The sequence below is a fragment of the Tachyglossus aculeatus genome, chromosome 2, assembly GCF_015852505.1.
Source record: "Tachyglossus aculeatus isolate mTacAcu1 chromosome 2, mTacAcu1.pri, whole genome shotgun sequence".
Taxonomy (NCBI): domain Eukaryota; kingdom Metazoa; phylum Chordata; class Mammalia; order Monotremata; family Tachyglossidae; genus Tachyglossus; species Tachyglossus aculeatus.
In genome coordinates, this window is record NC_052067.1 from 1,864,541 (window position 1) to 1,884,075 (window position 19,535).

Consider the following 19,535-nt stretch of genomic DNA (forward strand, 5'->3'; position numbering starts at 1 on the left):
TGAGCCCTGCTGCTTCTCTGATTATGGTATTTATTGAGCGCTTATTAGGGGTCAAGCAATGGGACAGATACACGATAGTCTGTGGATCACAGTCCTTGTCCCTCAGGAGGTTTCCAGTCTAATAGACGGGAATAAGCATTCATTCATTCATTCAATCGTATTTGTTGAGCACTTACTGTGTGCAGAGCACTGTACTAAGCGCTTGGGAAGTACAAGTTGGCAACATGTAGAGATGGTCCCTACCCAACAGTGGGCCCACAGTCTAGAAAGGGGAGACAGACAACAAAACAAAACATATTAACAAAATAAAATGAATAAATACGTACAAATAAAATAAATAAATAGAGTAGTAGATACGTAGAAACATATATACATATATACAGGTGCTGTGGGGAGGGGAAGAAGGTAAAGTGGGGGGATGGGCAGGGGGAGGAGGGGGAAAGGAAGGAGGGATGCTCAGTCTGGGAGGCTAAACAGCGTGGCTTAGTGGAAAGAGCCCGGGCTTTGGAGTCAGAGGTCATGGGTTCAAATCCCAGCTCTGCCAATTGTCAGCTGTGTGGCATTGGGTAAGTCACTTCACTTCTCTGAGCCTCAGTTACCTCATCTTTAAAGTGGGGATTAAGATTGTGAGCCCCCCATGGGACAACCTGATCACCTTGTAATCTTTGCATATAATAAGTGCTTAATAAATGCCATTATTATTATTAATAGGGAGGGAAAAGACACCTCTCTTCTCCCCATTTTCTAGGTGAGGTCCTGGGAGGTTAAGTGACTTCTCCCAGGTCATACAGCAGGCCAGGGGGAGAGCCGGACCTAGAACCCAGGTCTCCTGAGTCCCAGTCGGTGTCCTCTCCTCTAGGCCGCACTCCTTCTCCATTCTTCTTGGCTGTCCGGCTACCAGGGCCACTGCAGGATTGTGGTCAAAGGGTCCCAGCGGTCCCAGCCCCTCAGTCCCCTCCCTGGGCGTCACGAGGACGATCATGCAGCAGAGCAGGAGCTGCTCAGACTGACCCTGTATAAATAGATCGAAGCCGCGTGCCGCTGGGGTCAGGGGCCCGGACCACCACCAATTCCCAGCCCGCTGCTTCTCCTCCTCCCCTTCCTCCTCCTATTTTCTCTCTTCCCCCCTCTCCTCCTCCTCCTTCCTCTCCTCTCCCACCTCCCGCCCCTGCTTCTTTCTCCCTCCTCTTCCCCTTCCTTCTCTTCGTCCCTTCCTCTCCCCCCTCTTCCTGCCGCTCTCTCCCCTCCTGCCAGCCGGGCTGCGGGAAGGAGCCGGGTAGCGGGGTGTGTGTGTGTGTGTCTCTGTGTGTGTTTGTGTGAATGGTGGAGGGGTGGGTGTCCCTCTGAGGATCAGGGGACCATGGCGACGACGGCGGAGAGCTCCAGGGCCAGGCAGGCTTTCCTCGATGCCCTGGAAGCCAACGACACGGGGAAGCTGCAGGCCATGCTGGCTCAGAGGCTGGTGGACGTGGACACGGTGTTTGAGGTGGAAGACGAACAACTCATCTTGGCCTCCTACAAGCAAGGTAGCGGGGGTGGCAGGTGGGAGGGTGATCCCCGGGAGGGGGTGGGAATGGAGACAACAACAGAAGGCCCCCAACTCTCTTCTCCGACCCCTGACCCCTGCTCGGCCAGGGCCCACCGTTAGCGTTTCCCTGCGCGTCCACCCCTGCTTCGCCTCTCGGCTCATGGAGCGATGTTTGTGTGTTTGTGTGTGTGTGTGGGGTGGGCAAATGTGTATGTATATGACTGAATGTGTGTGTGTTTGAATGAGCGTGTGAGTTAGACTGTGAGCCCACTGTTGGGTAGGGACTGTCTCCATAGGTTGCCAACTTGTACCTCCCAAGCACTTAGTACAGTGCTCTGCACACAGTAAGCGCTCAATAAATGCGATTGATTGACTGATTGAAGGGTGGGATGTGAGTGTATGAGCTAGTCTGGGGGTACTTAGGTATATAATAATAATAATGGCATTTGTTAAGCGCTTACTATGTGCAAAGCACTGTTCTAAGTGCTGAGGGGGGATACAAGGTGATCAGGTTGTCCCACACGGGGCTCACAGTCTTAACCCCCATTTTACAGATGAGGTCACTGAGGCTCAGAGAAGTGAAGTGACTTGCCCAAGGTCACACAACAGACATGTGGAGGAGCCGGGATTCGAAGCCGCAATCTCTGGCTCCAAAGCCCGGGCTCTTTCCACTGAGCCACGCGGCTTCTGGGTGTGGATGGGTGAGCGTGGGAGTGTGTGTGTGTGTGTGTGTGTGTGTGTGTGTGTGTGAGAGAGTGTGAGTGGGTGGGTTGTGAGTGTATGAGAGAGTCTGTGGATATTTATGTATATGAGCAAATAGGTGTGTATGAGTAAGTGGGGTGTGTGTGTGGCAGTGTCGGGGGGAGTGGGCATGTAAGAGTGGGTGTGGGTGTGTATGTATAAGGGAACATGGAAGTGTGCGGGAGTGTGTGTGTATATGTGGGAGCATTTGAGTGTGTGGGAGTATGTGGGATCTGAGTGTATGAGTGAGTCCGTGGATATTGATGTATATGAGTGACTGGGTGTGCATGAGTGAGCGTGGGACTGTGTAAGTGTGTGAAGTGTGTGGGAGTGTGTGTGTGTGTGTGTGTGTGTAAGGGAGCAGGGAAGTGTGTGGGAGTGTAGAGAAACAGTCAAGGGTCAAGGCTTTGGAGTCAAGGGTCATGGGTTCGAACCCATGAGCAAGTCACAACTTCTCTGTGCCTCAGTTCCCTCATCTGTCAAATGGGGATGAAGACTGTGAGCCCCCCGTGGGACAACATGATCTCCTTGTAATCTCCCCAGTGCTTAGAACAGTGCTTGGCATGTAGTGAGTGCTTAATAAATGCCATTATTATTATTATTATTATTATGAGGGAGCATGTGAGTTTGTGTGGGATGTGGGTGCACATTTGAGTGCATGAATGAGTCTGTGACTATGTGTAATAATAATAATAATAATGGCATTTATTAAGCGCTTACTATGTGCAAAGGACTGTTCTAAGCTCTGGGAAGGTTACAAGGCGATCAGGTTGTCCTGCAGGGGCCTCACAGTCTTAATCCCCATTTCACAGATGAGGTAACTGAGGCCCAGAGAAGTGAAGTGACTTGCCCAAAGTCACACAGCTGACAATTGGCGGAACCGGGATTTGAACCCATGACCTCCGACTCCAAAGCCCGGGCTCTTTCCGCTGAGCCACGCTGCTTCCCCATGACATGACATGTGTGTACATCAGCACTTAGAACAGAGCTTCAGCACTTAGAACAGTGCTTTGCACATAGTAAGCGCTTAATAGATGCCATCATTATTATTATGAGTGAATGTATGTGTATGAGTGAGCATGTGGGTGTGTGAATGTGTGTGTATATGGCTGAATGTGTGTGCATGGGTGAGTGGGAGTGTGTGGGAATATGTGTGTGTAAGCTCATTGTGGGCAGGGAATGTGTCTGTTTATTGCTGTATTGCAATGATGATGATGATAATGATGATGGCATTTATTAAGCGCTAACTATGTGCAAAGCACTGTCCTAAGCGCTGAGGAGGTTACAAGGTGATCAGATTGTCCCACGGGGGTCTCACAGTTTTAATCCCCATTTTACAGATGAGGGAACTGAGGCCCAGAGAAGTGAAGTGACTCGCCCAAAGTCACACAGCTGACAAGTGGTGGAGCCAGGATTTGAACCCATGACCTCTGACTCCAAAGCCCTTGCTCTTTCATACAGTGCTCTGCACACAATAGGTGCTCAATCAATATGATTGAATGAACGAATGTATGTTTATGAGTCAGAATGGGTGTGTGGAAGTGTGAGGGTGTGTGTGGAAATATGAGTTTGTATGTGTGTGACGTGAGTGTATGAGTGAGTCTGTGCCTAAGTATGTACATGAGTGAATGTGTGAGTATGAGTGAGCATGAGGGATTGTGGGTGTATGTGCATGTGTGTGTAAATGTGAGTATGTGTGGGAAGGTGTGTATATGTGAGTGTGTGAGTGAGTGTGCGAATGTGTGTAGATGATTGAATATGTGTGTATGAGTGAGGGTGTGTATGGATGGGGATGTACGTGTGTGGGAGAAGATGTGTGTAGTTGTACGTAAGTGTGTGAATGTGTGTGGTTGAGGAAGTGTGTGAAAATCAATCAATCAATCGTATTTATTGAGCGCTTACTGTGTGCAGAGCACTGTACTAAGCGCTTGGGAAGTACAAGTTGGACAAGTGTACACATCGTACACATCATTCTAGACTGTGAGCCCGTTGTTGGATGTGAATGTGTGTGTGAGAATGTGTGTGTGAGTGACAGTGCGTGTGTGAATGTGTGAGTGGCACATACTAGTGTGAATGTTTGGCATGTGTGACTGTGTGCATGTATTCATTCATTCAATTGTATTTATTGAGCGCTTACTGTGTGCAGAGCACTGTACTAAGCGCTTGGGAAGTCCAAGTCGGCAACATCTAGAGATGGTCCCTACCCAACAATGGGCTCATGATCTAGAAGGGGGAGACAGATGACAAAACAAAACATGGAGACAGGTGTCAAAGTCGTCAGAACAAATAGAATTAAAGGTAGATGCACAACATTAACAAAATAAACAGAATAGAAAACATGTGCAAGTAAAATAGAGTAATAAATCTGTACAAATGTATATACAAGTGCTGTGGGGAGGGGAAGGAGGTAGGGATGGGGAGGAGGAGAGGAAAAAGATGTATGAATATGTGAGTGGCTTGTGTCTCTATATGTTGCCAACTTGTGCTTCCCAAGCGCTTAGTACAGTGCTCTGCACACAGTAAGTGCTCAATAAATACGATTGATTGATTGATTGATTGTGTGAGCGTGTGCATGTATGTGTATTTATCTTGTACATATCTATTCTGTTTATTTTATTTTGTTAGTATGTTTGGTTTTGTTCTGTGTGTCCCCCCTCTAGACTGTGAGCCCGCTGTTGGGTAGGGACCGTCTCTATCTGTTGCCAACTTGGACTTCCCAAGCGCTTAGTCCAGTGCTCTGCACACAGTAAGCGCTCAATAAATACGATTGATTGATTGATTGTGTGAGCGTGTGCATGTATGTGTATTTATCTTGTACATATCTATTCTATTAATTTTATTTTGTTAGTACGTTTGGTTTTGTTCTCTGTGTCCCCCCTCTAGACTGTGAGCCCACTGTTGGGTAGGGACCGTCTCTATCTGTTGCCAACTTGGACTTCCCAAGCGCTTAGTACAGTGCTCCGCACACAGTAAGCGCTCAATAAATACGATTGATTGATTGATTGTGTGAGCGTGTGCATGTATGTGTATTTATCTTGTACATATCTATTCTATTTATTTTATTTTGTTAGTACGTTTGGTTTTGTTCTCTGTGTCCCCCCTCTAGACTGTGAGCCCACTGTTGGGTAGGGACCGTCTCTATCTGTTGCCAACTTGGACTTCCCAAGCGCTTAGTACAGTGCTCCGCACGCAGTAAGCGCTCAATAAATATGATTGATTGATTGTGTGAGCGTGTGCATGTATGTGTATTTATCTTGTACATATCTATTCTATTTATTTTATTTTGTCAGTATGTTTGGTTTTGTTCTCTGTGTCCCCCCTCTAGACTGTGAGCCCACTGTTGGGTAGGGACCATCTCTATCTGTTGCCAACTTGGACTTCCCAAGCGCTTAGTCCAGTGCTCTGCACACAGTAAGCGCTCAATAAATACGATTGATTGATTGTGTGAGCGTGTGCATGTATGTGTATTTATCTTGTACATATCTATTCTATTAATTTTATTTTGTTAGTACGTTTGGTTTTGTTCTCTGTGTCCCCCCTCTAGACTGTGAGCCCACTGTTGGGTAGGGACCGTCTCTATCTGTTGCCAACTTGGACTTCCCAAGCGCTTAGTCCAGTGCTCCGCACACAGTAAGCGCTCAATAAATACGATTGATTGATTGATTGTGTGAGCGTGTGCATGTATGTGTATTTATCTTGTACATATCTATTCTATTAATTTTATTTTGTTACTACGTTTGGTTTTGTTCTCTGTGTCCCCCCTCTAGACTGTGAGCCCGCTGTTGGGTAGGGACCGTCTCTATCTGTTGCCAACTTGGACTTCCCAAGCGCTTAGTCCAGTGCTCTGCACACAGTAAGCGCTCAATAAATACGATTGATTGATTGATTGTGTGAGCGTGTGCATGTATGTGTATTTATCTTGTACATATCTATTCTATTAATTTTATTTTGTTAGTACGTTTGGTTTTGTTCTCTGTGTCCCCCCTCTAGACTGTGAGCCCGCTGTTGGGTAGGGACCGTCTCTATCTGTTGCCAACTTGGACTTCCCAAGCGCTTGAGCAGTAAGCGCTCAATAAATACCATTGATTGATTGATGTGGGAGTGGCATGTGTGAAGGTGTGCGATGTGAGCGCGTGTGGATGGATGGACGGACGGACGGACGGTCTAAGGAGATGCGGGTCAGGGGTCGCCGGGAGTCGGGAGAGGGCCGGGCCGCGGGGTCCGGGGGTCCCGGTGTAGCAGGCCGTCGGTCTCGTCAGGACACTGGTTGCCGAGCGACAAGCTGAAGTGTTCCTGGGCCACTGGGGTCCACCTGGCCGTGCTGCTGGGCCACGTGGAGAGCCTGCGCCTGCTGCTCGCCCACCGCGCCGCCGCCAACTGCCAGCCCAATGGCAAGACCCCCCTGCACGTGGCCTGCCGCGTGGCCAACGCCGACTGCGTCCAGGTCCTCTGCGACCACGGGGCCCTGCCGGACCGCTTCTCCCTGGCCGGCCTGGCCCCGCTGCACTCCTGCACCTCCTCCAGCTCCGTGCCCTGCGCCAAGCAGCTCGTCTGGAGGGGTCAGTCTGCCCACCGAGGCCCACGGCCTCCTCGCGCGCGGACAGGGCCGGAGGTCGAGGCCGGGAGGCTGGGGTCAGGGAACTGGACTCGGGGCGTCCCGGGGGGACGTGGCGGGGCTGCGGTAGCCCGGTGGGGCTAGGCCCGGCTCCCGTGACTTTACCTGTAAATTTCTCAGCTTCCCAGATCGATCTGGGTTCATCATCATCATCATCATCAATCGTATTTATTGAGCGCTTACTATGTGCAGAGCACTGTACTAAGCGCTTGGGAAGTCCAAGTTGGCAACATATAGAGACAGGCCCTACCCAACGGCGGGCTCACAGTCTAAAAGGGGGAGACAGAGAACAAAACCAAACGTACTAACAAAATAAAATAAATAGGATAGATATGTACCAGTAAAATAAATAGAGTAATAAATATGTACAAACATCTATACATATATACAGGTGCTGTGGGGAAGGGAAGGAGGTAAGATGGGGGGGATGGAGAGGGGGACGAGGGGGAGAGGAAGGAAGGGGCTCGGGGTGTGAAGGCCTCCTGGAGGAGGTGAGCTCTCAGCAGGGCCTTGAAGGGAGGAAGAGAGCGAGCTTGGTGGATGGGCAGAGGGATTGGGGGCATTCCAGGCATTACATGGTTCAGTAAGCTGGTACAGGCCCACGGTGGGCCTGTACCAGGGACTGTCTCTATATGTTGCCAATTTGTACTTCCCAAGCGCTTAATAGAGTGCTCTGCACATAGTAAGCGCTCAATAAATACGATTGATGATGATGGTGGGGAGAAGGATTAGAGGGACAATCATCATCATCATCAGTCGTTTTTATTGAGCACTTACTGTGTGCAGAGCACTGGACTCAGCGCTTGGGAAGTCCAAGTTGGCAACATGTACAAGTTGGCAACAGTGGGCTCACAGTCTAAAAGGGGGAGACGGAGAACCAAACCAAGCATACTAACAAAATAAAATAAATAGAATAGATATGCACAAGTAAAATAAATAAATAATTATTTATTTATTAAAATAAGGGACAATAATAACGATGGTATTTGTTAAGCGCTTACCATGTGCAAAGCACCGTTCTAAGGGCTGGGGGAGATGCAAGCAGCCTGGCTCAGTGGAAAGGGCACGGGCTTTGGTTCTAGACTGTGAGCCCACTGTTGGGTAGGGACCGTCTCTGTATGTTGCCAACTTGTACTTCCCAAGAGCTCTGCGCACAATAAGCGCTCAATAAATACGATTGAATGAATGAAAGAGTCAGAGGTCAGGGGTTCAAATCCCAGCTCCGTCAATTGTCAGCTGTGTGACTTTGGGTAAGTCACTTCACTTCTCTGGGCCTCAGTTCCCTCATCTGTAAAATGGGGATGAAGACTGTGAGCCCCCCGTAGGACAACCTGATCATCTTGTATTGAGCCCGCTGTTGGGTAGGGACTGTCTCTATAGATGTTGCCAACTTGTACTTCCCAAGCGCTTAGTACAGTGCTCTGCACACAGTAAGTGCTCAATAAATACGATTGATTGAATGAATGAATGAACTGTATCTATCCCAGCGCTTAGAACAGTGCTTGGCACATAGTAAGCGCTTAACAAATACCATCATATGCCAACCAACAAATACCATAGAAGCAGCGTGGCACATAGTAAGCGCTTAACAAATACCATCATAGAAATACCAACAAATACCATAGAAGCAGCATGGCTCAGTGGAAAGAGCCCGGGCTTTGGAGTCCGAGGTCATGGGTTCGAATCCTGGCTCTACCACACGTCTGCTGTGTGACCTTAGGCAAGTCACTTAACTTCTCTGAGCCTCAGTTCCCTCATCTGCAAAATGGGGATTAAGACTGTGAGCCCCGCGTGGGACAACCTGATCACCGTGTATCCCCCCCAGCGCTTAGAACAGTGCTTTGCACATAGTAAGCGTTTAACAAATGTCAACATTATTATTATTATTATTATTATCATCATTATTATTCTTCACAGGCTCTTGGAAGGTGTGGGAGGGGGCGATGAGGTCGTGCATCGGCTGGGCCAGGAGAGGGCGCTCTCGTCCCAAGCCGAGGACGAGTTCCGCGGGAATGGAAGGGCCAGTTGTAGCGCATTCATTCATTCATTCATTCATTCATTCATTCATTCATTCATTCATTCAATCATTCACTCAATCACTCAATCGTATTTATAATAATGATGGCATTTGTTAAGCCCTTACTATGTGCAAAGCACCGCTCTAAGCGCTGGGGAGATTACAAAGTGATCAGGTTGTCCCAGGTGGGGCTCACAGTCTTCATCCCCATTTTACAGAGGAGGTAACTGAGGCACAGAGAAGCTAAGTGGCTTGCCCAAGGTCACACAGCTGATGGCACTTACTGCGTGCAGAGCACTGGACTAAGCGCTTGGGAGAGTACAACACAAGAATAAACACACACATTCCCTGCCCGCAATGAGCTTACAGTCTAGAGGAGGAAATGGACATAGTAATAATAATAATAGTAATAGTATTTGTTAAGCACTTGTCATGTGCCAAGCACTGTTCTGGGCACCGGGATACAAACAAGGTAATCAGGATGTCCCATGTGGGGCTCACAGTCTTAATCCCCATTTTACAGATGAGGGAAATGAGGCACAGAGAAGTGAAGTGACTTGCCCAAAGCCACACAGCTGATAAGTGGCAGAGATGTGATTAGAACTCACGACCCCCGACTCTCAAACCCGGGCTCTTTCCACCAAGCCACGCTGCTTCTGACATGAATAGAAATCCATAAATGACGGATCTGGACCTAAGTGGTGTGGGAGGGGGAATGAAGAAGGGAAGCAAGTCAGGGTGATGCAGAAGGGAGTGAGAGAAGAAGAAATGAGGGCTTAGTCAGGGAAGGCCTCTTGGAGGTTGGGGACGGTCACTTAACTGTCATGTCCCATGTGGGGCTCACAGTCTTAATCCCCATTTTACAGATGGGGTAACTGAGGCACAGAGAAGTGAAGTGACTCACCCAAAGTCACATAGCTGACAGGTAATGGAGGCAGGATTAGAACCCATGGCCTCTAACTCCCAATCCCGGGCTCTTTCCACTAAGCCATGGTGAAGATGGTAATAATGGTGTTAGGGATGGTGATGATAAAGGAGAGAACAATAACAACAATAACAATAATCCCTCATCTGTAAAATGAGGCTTAAGACTGTGAGCCCCACATGGGACAAACTAATCACCTTGTAAACTCTCCAGCGCTTTGAACAGTGCTTTGCACATAGTAAGTGCTTAATAAATTCCATTGTTACTATTATTATTATTATGGTATTCATTAAGCTCTTACTATGTGCCAGGCCCTGGTGGTAGCCATTACAGAGTGAAGCAGCATGGCTCAGTGGAAAGAGCCCGGGCTTTGGAGTCAGAGTTCATGGGTTCAAATCCCGGCTCCGCCACTTGTCAGCTGTGTGACTTTGGGCAAGTCACTTCACTTCTCTGGGCCTCAGTTCCCTCTTCTGGAAAATGGGGATTAAGATTGCGAGCCCCCCGTGGGACAACCTGATCACCTTGTAACCTCCGCAGTGCTCAGAACAGTGCTTGGCACATAGTAAGCGCTTAATAAATGCTATTATTATTATTATAGAGACGGCCACGGCCATGAAGATGGAGAAAGGGGTGGTGATGCTGGTTCATTCATTCATTCAATCGTATTTATTAAGTGCTTACTATGTGCAGGGCACTGTACTGAGCCCTTGGGAAGTACAAGTTGCAACATATAGAGACGGTCCCGACCCAACAGCGGGCTCGCAGTCTAGAAGTGACGATAAATGGGTTGGTTGTGATGATGAAAGCCAGAACAATAGCGATAGAGCTAGCTGAAATGCAGAAGATGGCGGTGAGGAGGAAGGCGGGGATGACGGGCGGGTGGTCAAGTCCCGCGGCCTCTCCTCGCCAGGGGCCTGCGTGAACCTGAAGACCAACAACCAGGACGAGGAGACGCCCCTGCACACGGCGGCCCGCTGCGGCCTGCCGGACCTGGTGTCCTTCTACATGGAGCACGGGGCCTTGGTGGACAGCCTCAACGCCCACCTGGAGACCCCGCTGGCCCTGGCCACCCACTGGGCCCTGCGCTTCAAGGAGCAGGACTACAGCTCGGAGCACCGCCTGGCCTGCCGGCTGCTGCTGGACGCCAAGGCGGCCGTCAACGCCCGCGACGAGGACTTCAAGTCGCCCCTGCACAAGGCCGCCTGGAACTGCGACCACGTGCTGCTGCGCATGATGCTGGAGGCCGGGGCCGAGCCCAACCTCCTGGACGTCAACGGCTGCGCTCCCATCCAGTACGTGCTCAAGGTGTCCTCGGTCAGGCCGGCGGGGAGACCAGAGCTCTGCTGTCAGCTGCTCCTCAACCACGGGGCCGCCAGGATCTACCCCCCGCACTTTCACAAGGTCAGCCTCCCACGAGTGCCCGTGCGCTCATAATAATAACAATAATAATAGCATTTATTAACCGCTTACTATGTGCAAAGCACTGTTCTAAGCGCTGATCCACTTGTATCGATCGAGCGCTCACTGCGCGCGGAGCCCTGGCCTAAGAGCTCGGAGAGTACAATGCAAAAATAAGCAGCAGCATCATCATCAATCGTATTTATTGAGCGCTTAGTGCAGAGCACTGTACTAAGCGCAGACACTTACTTACTTACACTGTACTAATAAGCAGACACACTCCCGGCCTGCCATGAGCTTACAGTCTAAAGGCAGTAAGAGAAATCTGTGAATGACGGAGATGGACCCAAGTGGGGCTGGGAGGGGGGGATGAATAAAGGGAGCGTGTGAGGGGGACGCAGAAGGAGTGGGAGAAGAGGAAAGGAGGGCTTAGTCAGGGAAGGCTTCTTAGATGAGCCTCCAATCAATCAATCAATCAATCGTATTTATTGAGCGCTTACTGTGTGCAGAGCACTGTACTAAGCGCTTGGGAAGTACAAGATAAGGCCAATAAGGCTTTGGTGGTGGGACAGGAGTCATCGTCTCCCCCTCTCCATCCCCCCCATCTTACCTCCTTCCCTTCCCCTCAGCACCTGTATATATGTATATATGTTTGTACATATTTATTACTCTCTTTATTTATTTATTTTACTTGTACATAGCTATTCTATTTATTTTATTTTGTTAGTATGTTTGGTTTTGTTCTCTGTCTCCCCCTTTTAGACGGTGAGCCCACTGTTGCGTAGGGACTGTCTCTATATGTTGCCAATTTGTACTTCCCAAGCGCTTAGTACAGTGCTCTGCACATAGTAAGCGCTCAATAAATACGACTGATGATGATGATGATGATGATCGTCCGTCGGATATGAGGAGGGAGAGCACTTCAGGCCAGACGCAGGATCATCATCATCAATCGTATTTATTGAGCGCTTACTGTGTGCAGAGCACTGTACTAAGCGCTTGGGAAGTACAAGTTGGCAACATATAGAGACAGTCCCTGCCCAACAGTGGGCTCACAGTCTAAAAGGGGGAGACAGAGAACAAAACCAAACATACTAACAAAATAAAATAAATATGGATGTGGGCAAAGGGTTGGCGGCGAGATAGACGCGATTGAGGCACAGTGAGAAAGTCATCATTTATTAGCATTAGCATCTATTAAGCACTTACTGTGTGTGGAGCACTGTACTAAGCGCCGGGGAGAGGACAATATTCATTCAGTTGGATTTATTGAGCACTGACTGTGTGCAGAGCACTGTACTAAGCGAGGATAATAGAACAATCAACAGATGCATTCCCTGCCCACGATGAGCTTGCAGTCTCCAGGAAGGTCTGGTTCTCTACCCAACAGATGATCCTTGAGAACAGATGAGAAGGAGCCAGGCCTGGGCGTCAGAGGACCTGGGTTCACCACTTGTTAGCTGGGTGACCTTGGACAAATCATTTCTCTTCTTTAGAGCCGGAGGTCATGGGTTCAAATCCCGGCTCCACCGATTGTCAGCTGTGTGACTTTGGGCAAGTCACTTAACTTCTCTGTGCCTCAGCTCCCTCATCTGTAAACTGGGGATGAAGACTGTGAGCCCCCCGTGGGACAACCTGATCACTTTGTAACCTTCCCAGCGCTTAGAACAGTGCTTTGCACATAGTAAGCGCTTAATAAATGCCATTATTATTATTATTATTATTATTATTCTCTGGGTCTCAGTTCCCTCATCTGGAAAATGGGGGTTAAGACCGTGAGCCCCGTGTGGGACAGGGACTGTGTCCGACCCAATTAGCTTGTATCCACCCCGGCGCAGAGAACAGTGCTTGACACATAGTAAGTGCTTAACAACTACTATTATTATTCATTCATTCATTCAATCGTATTTATTGAGCGCTTACTGTGTGCAGAGCACTGTACTAAGCGCTTGGGAAGTACAAATTGGCAACATATAGAGACGGTCCCTACCCAACAGTGGGCTCACAGTCTAGAAATCATTATTATTATTATTATTATTATTATTATTATTGTTATAAGGATACCAGCTGTGGAAGCCACACCTCCTCATCTTCAAACCCATCCCACATTTCCCATATTCCAGGAAGTGTTTCCTGAATCATTTCTCTTCTCCCCTCTCCCAAGTGCTTAGAGCAGGGCTCCGCACACAGTACGAACTCAATAAATACCACAGATGGAAGTATTGATTTTCTTATCCTCCCAAATAACACCTCAGTTCTCCAGACCTCGCAACTTTTCCCAGAACTTCTGTCCCCAGCGACTCCCACACATTACCATTCCCACAGTAACACATTCACATCTCCACCTTCCCGTTCTCATCTTCCTCCTTTCTCTAAACTCCTTGGTGTTTGTCTCTGCCATGAGACTGTAAGTCCATGAGGGCAAAGGTCATATCTACTAATTCTATTCTTCTCCCCCCAAGTGATCAGTACAGTGCTCGGCTCACAGTAGACCGTCAGATCCACTGGGCAGGGATTTTGTTTAATAATAATAATAATGATGGCATTTGTTAAGCGCTTACTATGTGCGAAGCACTGTTCTAAGCACTGGGGGTGGCTGCAAGGTGATCAGGTTGTCCCATGTGGGGCTCACAGTCTTAATCCCCGTTTTACAGATGAGGTAACTGAGGCTCAGAGAAGTGAAGTGACTTGCCCAAAGTCACACTGCTGACAGGTGGTGGAGCCAGGATTAGAACCCATGACCTCTGACTCCCAAGCCTGGGCTCTTGCCTGTGAGCCCCGCTGCTTCTCTGAGTTTACTAACTCAAAGAAGTTCACTACTTAGAGTTTAATAACTCTATTGTTCTCTCCCAAGTGCTCAGATACTGTAAGCCCATTGTTGGGTAGGGATTGTCTCTATTTGTTGCCAAATTATACTTTCCAAGCGCTTAGTCCAGTGGTATGCTACAGTAAGCACCCAATAAATACAACTGAATGAATAAAGCAGCATGGCTTAGTGGAAAGAGCCCGGGCTTGGGAGGCAGAGGTCATGGGTTCTAATCCTGGCTCTACCGCTTGGCAGGTGTGTGACTTTGGGCAAGTGACTTCACTTCAATGTGCCTCAGTTACCTCATCTGCAAAATGGGGATTAAGACTGTGAGCCCCACGTGGGACAATCTGGTAACCTTGTGTCTAGCCCAGCACTTAGAACAGTGCTTGGCACATAGTAAGCGCTTAACAAAAGCCATCATTATTATTATTATTATTGATGAATGAATAAACAGTGCTCTACATCCATTTGAGTGTAATAGCAATAATGATGATGATCGTATTCATTAAGTGCTTACTATGTGTCAAACACTGTTCTAAACCCTGGTGTAGATACAGCCTAATCAGGTCAGATACAGTCCCTGAGCCACATGGGGCTCACAGTCTTCACCCCCTTTTACAGATGAGGGAACTGAGGTGAAGAGAAGTGAAGTGACTTGCTCAAGGTCACACAGCAGACAAGTGACAGAGCCAGGATTAGAACCCATGACCTTCTGAATCCCAGGTCCGGACTCTACCCACTAGGTCATGCTGCTTCCCGTCACTTCTCGAGGGCAAAGATCATGTCTACGAACTGTCGTACTCCCTCAAGAGTTTATTCTTGTGTTTTTTGTACTATGGTACTCTCCCGAGAGCTTAGTACAGTGCTCTACACACAGAAAACGTTCAATAAATATTCATTAATATTCAATATTCAATAAATAAATATTCAATAAATAAATACGACTGACTGACAGACTGACTCCCCCAATGTCAGGGATGCATCCTGGATTCCTGGAACCTTGGAACTTGTGACGGATTCTGGGAATACCCAAGCACTGGATAACTGTAAGCTCATAGCACAAGCGACGTGGCAGAGCACTTGACTATCCTCTAGACTGTAAGCTCGTCCTCTAGACTGCAAACTCATTGCGGGCAGAGACCGTGTCCGCTATTTCTGTTGGATTGTACTCTCCCAAGAGTATAGTACAGCACTCTGCATGTAGTAAGCCCTCAGGAAATACCATTGATTGTCAATGTCAATGTCATGGATTGATTAATTCATTCATCAATCAGTTGTATTTGAATGCCTATGGTGTGCAGAGCACTGGACTAAGCGCTTAGGAGAATACAATTCCACAGAGTTGGTAGACACATTCCCAGGCCACATTCCCAGGGGAGAGACGGCGTTAATATAAATAAATCATGGATATGGACAAAAGTGCTGTGGGGCTGGGGGCGGAGGAGGGTACAGAGGCTGTCCAGCCCAGCTCCCTTTACAGTGGAGACTGGGTCAGTCAAACAATAGATTGCATTTATTGAGCACTTACTGTGTGCAGAGCACTGTACCGAGCACTTGGGAGATACAATGGAATCAGCAGCCACGTTCCCTGCCCACAAGGAGCTTACAGTCATCCAGTGCTTGGGCATTCCCGACATCCATCGCAAGTTCCAGGAAACCAGGTTTACTTCGAATGCATCCCTGACACTGGGGGAGTCAGCTAGTCAGTCGTATTTATTCTGCGTGCAGAGCACTGTACTAAACTCTTGGGAGAGTGTAACAGAACAGTAAACAGACACATTCCCTGCCCACAATGAGCTTACAGTCTAGAGGACGGCGAGGGGGAGCAGCGTTTCTATGAGGAAGGAGAATGAAATGCTCTCTATCTCTCTGTCTCTCTCTCTCCTTCTCTGTCTCTGTCTCTCAGGTGCTGCAGGCCTGCCACACTTGTCCGAGAGCAGTGGAAGTTGTGGTCAACACTTACGAGCACATCGCGTGGACGGCCAAATGGAAATCGGCTATTCCCGAGTCGAGCTTGGAAGTACGCCTCGTTCCCGTCCCACGCGATTCCACGGGGGTGACCAGAATTGGTGGCAAAGTGGCACACACGCACACATCCCTGCACCCCGTCTCCCCTTCTGGACCACTTGCATACTGAAAGGCCATAGATGGGGGGGCATGGTGCTGGGGGGTGGAGCCCAAACCTGGAGAAAGTGGAGCACCCAGGAATATAGGGTTAGTATAGTGCTCTGCATATAGTTAGTGCTCAGTAAATATCATTGATTGATTGATTGACCTCCAGGAGGCCTTCCCAGACTGAGCCCCTTCCTTCCTCTCCCCCTCGTCCCCCTCTCCATCCCCCCATCTTACCTCCTTCCCTTCCCCACAGCACCTGTATATATGTATATATGCTTGTACATATTTATTACTCTATTTATTTATTTATTTTACTTGTACATATCTATTCTATTTATTTTATTTTGTTAGTATGTTAGGTTTTGTTCTCTGTCTCCCCCTTTTAGACTGTGAGCCCACTGTTGGGTAGGGACTGTCTCTATATGTTGCCAACTTGTACTTCCCAAGCGCTTAGTACGGTGCTCTGCACACAGTAAGCGCTCAATAAATATGATTGAAGATGATGATGATGATTGATAAGGGACAAGAGGGGCAGGATTCATCCCAGAACCTGCCTCCAGTGCCCCCAACCTCCTTCAACCACCTCCCTCTTAGAATCAGATCATTAACTAGTCAGTTAGTCAGTCAACTGTATTTATTGAGTGCCTACTGTGTGCAGAGCACTGTACTAAGTGCTTGGGAGGGTACAGTAGAACAGTAGAACAGATGCATTCGCTACCCAAAATGAGCTTAGAGTCTAGAGGGGGAGGCAGATATGAATAGAAATCAGTAAATGACAGATATTAACTAAGGGGAGATGGAGAGAAGGCTCTAGTACTCGCCCCTCCACCCATCCTCCACCAAGAGACCGTGGACTCCATCCCTCTTCTGAGACTCCAAATACTCTCACGCCCCTGGTCTCCGGATGTCCCCATCCCTGGGGGGTGGATGCCCCCATCCTAGGGTCTCTGGATGCTCCCATCCCCCCATCTCCAGACGCCCCCCCACCCCTAGTCTCTGAATCAATCAATCAATCAATCGTATTTATTGAGCACTTACTGTGTGCAGAGCACTGTACTAAGCGCTTGGGAAGTACAAGCTGGCAACATATAGAGACAGTCCCTACCTAACAGTGGGCTCACAGTCTAGAAGGGGGAGACAGAGAACAAAACCAAACATGCTAACAAAATAAAATAAATAGAATAGATATGTACATGTAAAATAAATAGAGTAGAGTAATAAATATGTACAAGCATATATACAGGTGCTGTGGGGAAGGGAAGGAGGTAAGATGCGGGGGGATGGAGATGGGGGCGAGGGGGAGAGGAAGGAAGGGGGGGCTCCCCCAACCCTTGGTCCCTGGATGCCCCCCAACCTCTGGTCTCTGGATACCCCCTCCCCCAGTTTCTGGATGCCCCCCACCCACTCTCTAGATTCCCCCCCCATCACTGGTCTTGGGATGCTCCCCTCCCCCAGACTCTAGATGTCCCATACCCCTGGTCTCTGGATGCCCCCATCCCCAGTCTCTGGTTGCCCCTCATTCATTCATTCATTCAATCACATTTATTGAGCGCTTACTGTGTGCAGAGCACTGTACTAAGCGCTTGGGAAGTACAAGTCAGCAACATATAGACGCTCTCCCCCAGTCTCTGGATTCCCTCCCCCAGAATTCAGATGCCCCCTACCCCTGGTCTCCAGGCAACTCCATCCCCAGAGCTCCAGATATGCCCCTGACTCTGGCCTCCAGGTTCATTCATTCCATCATATTTATTGATAATAATAATAATAATAATAATAATAATGGCATTTGTTAAGCGCTTACTATGTGCAAAGCATTGTTCTAAGCACTGAGGAGGATACAAGGTGATCAGGTTGTCCCACGTGGGGCTCACAGTCTTCATCCCCATTTTACAGATGAGGGAACTGAGGCACACAGAAGTTAAGTGACCTGCGCAAAATCACACAGCCGACAAGCGGTGGAGCCGGGATTTGAACCCATGACCTCTGGCTCCCAAGCTCGTGCTCTTTCCATTGAGCCACTCTGCTTCTCTAATTACTGAGCAGAGCACTCTACTAAGTGGTTGGGAGAGGAGAATACAACAATAAACAGGCACACCCCGCTCCCCGATGTCCCCTTGGCCCAGTCTCTGGCTGCAGCCCACCCCCGGTCTCCGGATGCCCTCGTCCCTGGGTCCCCGGCCTCATCATCATCATCAATTGTATTTATTGAGCGCTTACTGTGTGCAGAGCACTGGACTAAGCACTTGGGAAGTACAAGTTGGCAACATATAGAGACAGTCCCTACCCAACAGTGGGCTCACAGTCTAAAAGGGGGAGACAGAGAACAAAACCAAACATACTAACAAAATAAAAGAAATAGAATAGATATGTACAAGTAAAATAAATAGAGTAATAAATATGTACAAGCGTATATACATATATACAGGTGCTGTGGGGAAGGGAAGGAGGTAAGATGGGGGCATGGAGGGGGGACGAGGGGGAGAGGAAGGAAGGGGCTCAGTCTGGGAAGGCCTCCTGGAGTAGGTGAGCTCTCAGTAGGGCCTTGAAGGGAGGAAGAGAGCTAGCTTGGCGGATGGGCAGAGGGATTGGGGGCATTCCAGGCCCGGGGGATGACGTGGGCCGGGGGTCGATGGTGGGACGGGCGAGAACGAGGCCTAACGGTGAGGAGATTAGCAGCAGAGGAGCGGAGGGTGTGGGGTGGGATGTAGAAGGAGAGAAGGGAGGTGAGGTAGGAGGGGGCGAGGGGATGGACAGCCTCCACTCCCGGTCAGCCCCTCCAGGCTGGGGGTAACGGCGGGGGCCTGTTGGTTGTCTTGCAGAAGTACGGGGACTTCTACCGCTCGCTCTTCGCCGTGTGCACCCGCCACTCGCCGCGTTCCCTCCTGCACTTGGCACGCTGCACCCTGCGCCAGGCCCTGCAACGCCACTGCCAGAGAGTGGTGCCCACCCTGCCCCTGCCCGCCACCCTCCAGCAATATCTGCTGCTGGAGCCCCAGGGGTTGCTCTACTGAAGTCCTGCACACCCGCCCGGCCGGGGTCGGGGGCCTGGGGGGGCGGTGGGGGGGTCTAAGAATGGGGTAAGAATAATAATTATCATAGCAATGTTTCCAGTGACAATGTATGGATCTGAAAGCTGGACAGTGACAAAAACGGGATAATAATAATAATAATGGTATTTGTTAAGCTCGTACTAGGTTGTTCTAAGCGCTGGGATAACAATCATAATCATCATCATGGTACTGGTAAGCGCTTACTATGTGCCAGGCGCTGTACTAAGCGCTGGGGTGGAGACAAGCAAATCAGGCTGGACACAGTCCCAGTCCCACATGGGGCTCACGGTCTCAATCCCCATTTTACAGATGAGGTAGCTGAGGCCCAGAGAAGGGA

General features: G+C 49.1%; 1 protein-coding gene across 1 annotated transcript; it reads left to right on the forward strand.

Annotated features, from left to right (window-relative positions):
* Positions 1–1,227: 1,227 nt before the first annotated feature.
* ASB4 (ankyrin repeat and SOCS box containing 4) lies at positions 1,228–19,185 on the forward strand. The gene is made up of 5 exons (XM_038739917.1): positions 1,228–1,526; positions 6,529–6,828; positions 10,737–11,227; positions 15,940–16,053; positions 18,968–19,185. Exons 1-5 carry the CDS (start codon positions 1,361–1,363, stop codon positions 19,157–19,159), a joined length of 1,263 nt encoding a protein of 420 aa, XP_038595845.1. The 5' UTR covers positions 1,228–1,360; the 3' UTR covers positions 19,160–19,185.
* The last annotated feature ends 350 nt before the right edge of the window (positions 19,186–19,535 follow it).